General features: G+C 41.4%; 1 protein-coding gene across 1 annotated transcript; it reads right to left on the reverse strand.

The window, feature by feature from the left end:
* Positions 1–1,520: 1,520 nt before the first annotated feature.
* hapln1a (hyaluronan and proteoglycan link protein 1a) lies at positions 1,521–7,614 on the reverse strand. The gene is made up of 4 exons (XM_005722317.1): positions 7,492–7,614; positions 2,789–3,133; positions 2,227–2,526; positions 1,521–2,110 (listed from the first exon to the last, which is right to left on the reverse strand). The coding sequence occupies exons 1-4, from the start codon at positions 7,568–7,570 to the stop codon at positions 1,821–1,823; spliced, it is 1,014 nt and encodes a 337-aa protein (XP_005722374.1). The 5' UTR covers positions 7,571–7,614; the 3' UTR covers positions 1,521–1,820.
* Positions 7,615–8,464: the final 850 nt, after the last annotated feature.

Consider the following 8,464-nt stretch of genomic DNA (forward strand, 5'->3'; position numbering starts at 1 on the left):
CAGAGGCCCAAAGAACAGCTCACTTGATGCCAGCTGTTTAAATACATGCATATAGTCTTTTGTATAATACAAGTGCAAAAATCTATAGTTTATGTACACAGTTTATTCCTCAAAAATATCTGCTGTTGCTTTTAGCTGCATTATCCAAAAAAAGTTACCTAAGATGGATCGCACACATTTACATTTGTCTAGCATTTCCCTGCTGTATCCACCTAAATCTGACCCTGTTCCCAGAGATTCCCACAAGCCTCTTAAAGACTGTGCTACTGTTCCCTTTGTCTGACTTAGTGGTGGGTTGGCAGCCTGGCACTGAAGATAAAAATGGCAAAGAATAAATGAATGTGGGGAGAGTCTAATCTTAAGTCCTTTCAGTTGACATGGCTTTACGCCAAATTCATGGCCTCCAATTTGGCAACTTAAACAATCCCATTTAGGTCCCTGCTTAAACTTCAACATCTCCACATGCTGCATGATTTTGCTCCAGTAAAATAAGAAGGAATGCAATTTTTAAAAAAGGAATATATGATTGAAAATGGATTTAAGAGTTGTGTTCTTTATTTCAAACAGCTTCATTTGAAAAGGTACAAGGTGCTAAGATACAAAATGTTTTTTCCTTGACAACTTGAGTTTTATTATTACAAACAATGCATCACCACATTATTGCATGTGTTCTACAGTGAGTGCCATATCTCTGTATCTCTAGAAAAGTTTTGTTGCACCTCTAATTACCATCTGTGAGTGTGATTGATCATCAAAATACGAATTGAAATTTTGCAGCTCATAGCCACAATATGAAGATGTGCAACTCCATCAGTGGTCATGTGCAACCAAACATTTAATAGTCATATATTAACTGCTGTAACATTAGATTTCTTCTAGGAAATGCCACTCGTGTGTTGGGACAAATCACATCTTCAGTTTAACTTCTCCGCTAAAATCCTACTAGTGTTAGAAACTTAATCTGTAGTTTTTCTTGAAAAGCACATTATGCACATGTAAAAAAACAAACAAACAAACAACAAAAAACTATCAGTAACCCATCATTAAAAAGTAAAAACCTTTTGTTAGGACAAAAGAATACATTGCATTAGATTATAGTGGTCTTTCCGACTGTAACTGGAAATTGTGGTAATTGAAGCTTTCACAGCAAAAAGAGTTGTAGACCAAAACGTTTACCTTCATTTTCTTTGCAAATATTTTGATCACAACTATTCTGTCTGAAAAGCTTTTTTTTAATTTTTCAGTTTCAGAAGCTAAAAGCAAACAACATGCAAATGATCACTTTGTGCAGGGTAACAAGTACCCATAGCAGTTTGTAATAAATTTAACGTAATTCCCAAATGCCGAACTCGATAAAAATAAAATGTCACGCTTTTCTGTTCTTGCAGACTTTAAAGCAGCACATGTCAACTGCACGTGTGCATATTTGCACTACATTTGGAACTTCACAAATCCAATCATGTTTTGCAGGACACAAACTGTAGTCAGATTATGCTAACCATTTACTTCTCTGTCTCTGTTTCATCAGTCACATTTTGACAAAATAGACCTTTACTTAATACTCTGTGTAAAACCAATGAAAGCCACCTATAGGAAAATGCAAAACATAATAGCTACAGGTCATTTTTTTAATTCTTAGGAGGGTATAAGATGTATGCATGTATGTATATATATGTATTTTTAGGGTTATCACAGCTTTAGAAAGGTACTGGGTTCATGCTAGATTAGATCAAAAGCTTATCTGCTTCATTGTTTATTTTACTGGTTGTGGCTTTTGCTGCTCTTTGGTGGTCATGGCTTATTTAGACCTATCTAACCCATCACTGATCAGGCTTGAAGCAATACACGCCATAAGACTTCACTGTCTTGTCGGGAAACCCAACAAAGCGCACTGCTTCTTCTGTGGGGCTGCAGTTCTTCCGCGGCCTGGAGATGGGGTACCGGACACTTCCATCAGCCAGCCAGCCGGAATCACAGCGATCATAGCCTTCAAGCTTCCAGGCAGCAAACATGTGGCCCACCTTGGCAATCTCTGCACCATCATCTCTGCATGCCTCCACAGCCTCATCGAAGGTCAGCCTTTCAGGCTGGACCAGCCAATAGAAATGACCTGACAGCAGATAAGGCAAACAAGACAGAATAATTCAAGCAGATGTGCTACTATATAAATGTACTAGTCTTTGTGGTCACTGCGTTTCATGTACAAAGACATTTTTATTAACTGACCTTTGAGTGCAGTAGTATAGCAGAACACATCAAATTGCCTAATCTTCTCTTGGCGTCCATAGGTTCTGAGGCCAGGCTCATTGTTGGAGCCACCACAAGGATGTCTGGGTTTGGTGATAGGATACTGCACTGTGCCGTCACTTAACCATCCAGCGTTGCACCAATCCAAACCGCCTTTCCACGCAGCAAGCAGCTGTTCATGTGAGGCAATCACAGCTTCCTGGTCCTCACAGGCTTGCACGGCATTGTTGAAGTTCAGGTTGTATCGGCCCAAAGGAGGGTAGTATGGGAACACGACACCTGAACGAAGTAGATCAGATGAAAATATGAGGAAGAAAGCAAGTGTTGTCTCTCTTGTTTTTTCTCTCTTGAATATACATATATATGTATATAGTACAATCCCGTTCAGGGGGGGATACGTTCGTGATGTTGCATGGTAACAAGCGTATACCATTTTTTTATTTTTATGAAATTGAATATATTATTAAATGAATTTCAAAAAAGTGTAAGTATGGAAATAGTAACAAAACAAAATAACAAAACAAAATAAAACAGGATTTACCAGTCATCAGACCAGCATGCACCTCCAAGATAACCTCTTGCAGTGAATCTTCAATCCCGTTATCGATGTCACAGTGATATTTTCCCTTGTCGTCCATGGAGACTTCAGTCATTATTAAAGAGGCATCTTCACTGTCGAGGTTCTGCAAGAAGACACGGCCCTCAAAGCTCTCATAGGCCCTTATGTGTGGTCCCATTTTAACCAGCACATCCTCGTTCAGAGCTTCATCATCTTCCACCTTTGTCCATTTTATCCGGTGTCCGTTGTTGCCAAAGGACACCGTGTCTGAGGACAAGATCCTGCAAGGCAGGGTGATGTTGCCACCTAGTTCAGCAGAAACCTTGACTAGAAAAGAAGAAATATGATATAACCTTTCTGCTCTTGTTTAGAATTATGATACTTGGATAAAAAAAACCAAAACAAAAAACCCTTTGTATAACATTTTTATGTAATGATTTTCAATGCAAAAAAGGGGGAAAAAAATTGTAGAAACACTTTTTTAAACTTCTCCTTGTTGCCTTTTTTTTGTTTGCCTTGTTAATGAAACAGCTACGTATTTTGGCATGTCCATAATGTTTGTATTATTGTAATATACAATACACAGTGTGACATCTGAAGCATTACATCACACAAAGCCAGTGAAGAGTCTGGAGTCTGTTTGGTTTATTAAATGTAATATTGGGCACCGGCCAGTCCTCAGCCCTGAAAGCCAATAATCCTTTTTCAGTCTCCTTCCTGCTGTTGTCAGTACTTGCACTTATAAGCCGTTGGTTCCTCAGCATTAACCTACAAAATGAAGTGCTTTTCTTTCATCCACTACATCTGATTTGTGTTAAGTGTGTCAGGCACATAAATAATGGAAAAAGAGAGCAGAAAATATTGTTGACAAAATACAGAATCTAGCTGTCATCATTATTTCTTTTACTTATTTCCTCTGTGCACTCCCTCTCTATCTTTCCTGTCCAAGCTAGGTCAGCCTTTAACTCAAAATGACAGGTCATCTGTGTCTCACCACCGGTTCCCATCCTCTATCTTTAGACCTCACAGGGCTTGCTTAGTTAAGACCCCAGCCAGGAAAGAGAGTGGGGGCTGTCTGTGCCAGACAATAACAAGCACTAGATAAATGCATGTAGACAGCACCGCTGACACCCCCTGCCCCTATCCTCAACCTATAAACATGCCGCAGTTTAACCTTTTAACAATCTAACGTGTAAACATAAGTGAGGTAAGGCAAGAAGCACCGCAGAAGACTTTTTTATTATATTCATAAATAACCCGTCTTGTTCTTTAAGTTTCGGGTACTCATTAAAAAGTATAGGCGCTACTCTGTGTCTTTTCTCACTCACTCAGTATGGACGATCTGCATGTAAGTCTGCAGTCAGCTTCTGATTTCTGACTGAGGATGCAGCTTTCATGTTGAAGGCCTTTCACTTTGAGCAGCCACACCTGAGCATGACTGGAATACTGTGTCGCTGGCTCTTCAGCGGGAAACATTTCCCACATGGCTATTACAGGAAATAAAAGTAGACAGTGGCTTTGACTCTGCTCAAACCACAACCTTCCCTCAGAACACACACACTCACAGTGGAGTGACACTGAATGAACCTCTCGTCAAACGCCTGCCGAAACTGTCCCGGTTCACACAGTAGAAGTGTGTCTGGAGTTCGTTCAGTGGTTCTCAGATCATTAGAATTAATTAGCAAAGGCAGTGCTGACAGACCTAATCTACCCGTCAGTCTCACCTTATGCCACTCTAAACTCTATGTTCTCATTTCTTTCATGAGGCTGCACATGCCAGTGACTACCTCTATTACCAAATCACCACACCCATTGCCTCACTTGCCTCTTGAGTGGTCACCGAGACGCCAGGTATTTTATGAGCTGGGAAAAACACTTCTGCCGCTGCTAATTGCCAGTGTCTGGACAAGAGTCGTCTTTGCCCGTTTTGTCAGAGAGAAATGACTCACAGCTTCGCTGTGCCTCGTAAACACTCTGCATGGGTAACGCTGTGCATAAAGTAGAATTGAAACCTGAGGCATCCAGGATGACTGAACTGGCAGAGGTAAGGGCAGTGCTGACATCAACACAGACTCACCAGATGTAATTACAGCCAACAGTGATGTCTGAAATTATTAGAAAACAGAGTAAAGGGCTTCATTGTAGTGTCTCGTGAGAACACTGTTCGAATGTTAAATCAAGAGCCTCTGTGTGAGCTGTAACCCTGAGGAGGACGGAGCCAATTCAGTGAATGCTGAAGTATGAACTGCTTGGGATGATGTTAAACGAAGGCACAGTAAATAAATTTGTCTTTTTATTTGTTCTACACCCTTGACAGTTACAATCCCAGAGAGACAGATGCATGTTAAAGCAACTCCTGAATTTCTCCTGCTCCTGCAGTTACCACTAGACAGACATCCCAAAGGAGACTGTGGCCCTGGCCATGCGAGACATGCTGCACATATAAAGCAACAGCCTACTGCGGGTAGTAATCCTTCTGGGAAGAGAGGGAAGCCTTTCTTTTCTTTGCCATTCTCCAACCGTCTGCAACCCTCTGAGGCCCAAGGTGGTTCCAAATTGTCATAATTATTGGTGGTCAAATAATAGGGAACCATTATGACTGACACTTTCGTCAACTGTGCAGCAGTTGACAAAAAAACAAAACAAAAAAACCCCCAAAAACCCCAAAACATAAATGAACACATGTGTAGGGCAATAAAAAGAAGCTTAGCAGCTGCAGCCAAGACCTACTGCCATTTTATTACCAAGCACAGTTCAGTCTCACTGTGTAAAAGGTGGTTTTAGCAAGTGATTGGAACCATCTGCTTCTTTGCAACACTGAAGTGGAAATGATCTTTACAGTGATCCAGGTCCACTCTGTGCCCCATGCATCATGTTATGCTCTTACTATACTGTATACTGTGTAACCCCTGAGCCTTTCCTGCATGAAGTTACTAAACAATCAACATTAAAAATCTCTTTGAAAGGATGAAACTCTGCAGAGCAACAGTCTGCATGTTTATATCTCCTTGTGCACAAAATGCCACACCCTCTAGCAGAGCGAGCAATGCTTTACAACATCCCAAAGTGTCGCTCTCTTCTGTTGCTGGCCCACTTGTGTCAATATGGAGAAAGAATTAACAAGTGCAGCTGGGATAAACACAGCAGGCCAACTCCTACACACGTATGCCAATAAGCTCTTTCCTGTATTCTGTCATGCAAAACAAGTGCAAACACAAAAAACGTGTGTGTGCACATCCTCGGTACAAGCGCACCATAGATTTCCATCAGAGTGATTTGTTAAATATCTGTTGAGCTTAATAATACAGGATCAATACCACCAAAAACGTGCCTCTGCGAACATCTCATCTCCTACCCTAAACACATCTTCTCCTCACCCCAGGCCTCATTTGCAGCCAAGCCCCTTTCCCCACTCTACCACAGTAGCAACCAGGCCAGGCTTCAGTAACCAACAACCACAGTAAGCATTAGACTTAACAGACTATTACTTCACAGGAAAAGACAGAGTCATTTGGCCGCTGTTCAGCATGGGGCTCTATACATTTGGCTGTGGGTCATTAATCTTAACTCCGCTCCTGTCAGGCTGCCTGCTACCATGGGCTGATTTCCAAAAGCTCCCAGTGGCAGAGTGAGTCAGTAGGTATAAGGACAGGCAACGCCCCTCGAACTGAGGGAGAATACACAGCTCATGTGGCCAAAAAAATATACTGTACGGAACAACGCAGCTGGCCTGGGCTGAGCAAATGCTTTTACATAATTCAGGCAATGACATCATATAAATGAACACATAAACACACACTTGTGATGACATCACCCGCAAATGTTTAAATGTTTGAATGACAAAAAAATACAAGCTCTCCTCATAGAATGAAATTCTTGTCCCAACAAATAAGCCGTTTCCTCTGCTCCTGGAAGAGAGACAGCTGAGACGTTCCTAATTTGACATACTGAGTCAGCTTGCAGAGCTGCTGAAAGCACATTAAATATCAGTCAATACATATAACATGAGGCCAGCAATTCCCTTTTTTCTTTCTCTGCAGCACTAGATCTAGCTGTGTTTTATTGGGAGCAGCTTCATCTCATGGTGTCATTCTGTAGGCAGCTGTGAATTTGAAATTACAACAGCATTATGATGGAGTGCAGGGGCTCCTTGGAAAGATTTCTCTAAGTTTTCATTTTGTGTCTGGAACAAATAGTGTCAGAAAGTAAAAAAAAAAATCAACACCATAAATCACATTAAAGTCCGCATTTACATCCACAAAAAGGGGGACAAGCACTACCAGCCCAATTTAATCCACTGCAGCACTTGTGACCTATTTTAGGAGGACAACCAGTGGTATTACTCATTCAGCAGAGTGGGTAGGAAGCCCCTATGAATGGCAAGGGTAATTTATTCACCAGCCTGTTCGTGCTGGGGTGGTCTGTGTGCAGCACATCAGTGAGTGTAATGCTGAGTTACACTGTGTCTGTGTGAGCGTTACTCCAGAGATGTGTTTGTTACCTGCTGCTACAACGACACCGTTATAAGACAAGCTTTTGATGGGGTACCACTTTGCTCAGACTTCTTGCACAGCTCATCCCCCCGCACGCACACGATTGATGCAACATCATGCATTTATAAAAGATCACACATACATACAGACACTTGGGCATGTTAAACTATTTCACATCATTTTAAATCTTACCTGTTAAGATCGTCTCTTCACTGTACGCACTGCCAGCCAGGATCAAGCAGACTATAGTGATGCACAGCAGCCTCATCATTTTCTCTCTCACTTTTTAGTTTTTGCAAAAAGTGTTCCTTTTGCAAAAAGTTAAAAATGTAATTTATCTATAATGTAAATATTTAAAGAAAGCTGGGCGCTTTTTCTTCTCTTTCAATTTTTACTAATCAGCTATCCCCTCCTTTTTTTCCGTTTGTTCAGCAGCCGCCTGTGGTGCTACTGGAAAGTTTGGGCTCCTCGGAGGTCCAAACAAGTGCCTTTTATTGTAGCCCAGCATGTTTGAGACCACTCCTTCTCCCCTCAGCCCATCACCATGTAGAAGCTGTAAATCAGCCCCCCTTTGCCACTTTTTATAAAAAAAAAAGGAACAAAAAACTCTTTTCTCTCAGGAGAAAAAAGGACAGAGCAAAACTTTAGACAATTAACCTGCTTGTGATTATCCAGAAGGTTCTGTGTATTCGATAGCAGGGAAATTTTAATGATCTTTGTGGTGTAGTATGGATCACAGTAACAGTCACACCAGTTAGTAAAAACATAACTGTAAAATGTAAAAACTCTTTTGGATCACATGCTTTGTCTGAGGATTTGCTTTTGGTTCATTAACTCTGAATTTTTGTGGCTTCTTCCAGTTTTTATTATCCGGTGCTCTTAACCTTTAGATGCACCCTTGGGTTTTGACCCCACAGGTTGTTTTTCTTTAAAAATCTTTAAAATGGGGGCAGTCTGCCTCCCCCCACCGCAGGGAAAAGGGTAACACCACCTGGGTCTGGGTGCAGTTCCCCCCTCCAGGGGCAAGGGTACCTAGACCCGGTTAATAGAGTACGCTTGGGGAGTGTGATCGTGTGTACAGCGTCTCTTTATGTCTGTCTCCACGTTGGTTGAGTGTGGAGTAAGTGCATATGAGAGCATGAGGGTGGGAATGGATGTTTGTATA

The sequence above is a fragment of the Pundamilia nyererei genome, unplaced genomic scaffold (genome assembly GCF_000239375.1).
Source record: "Pundamilia nyererei isolate P.nyererei 1_Seehausen unplaced genomic scaffold, PunNye1.0 scaffold00006, whole genome shotgun sequence".
Classification (NCBI taxonomy): Eukaryota; Metazoa; Chordata; class Actinopteri; order Cichliformes; family Cichlidae; genus Pundamilia; species Pundamilia nyererei.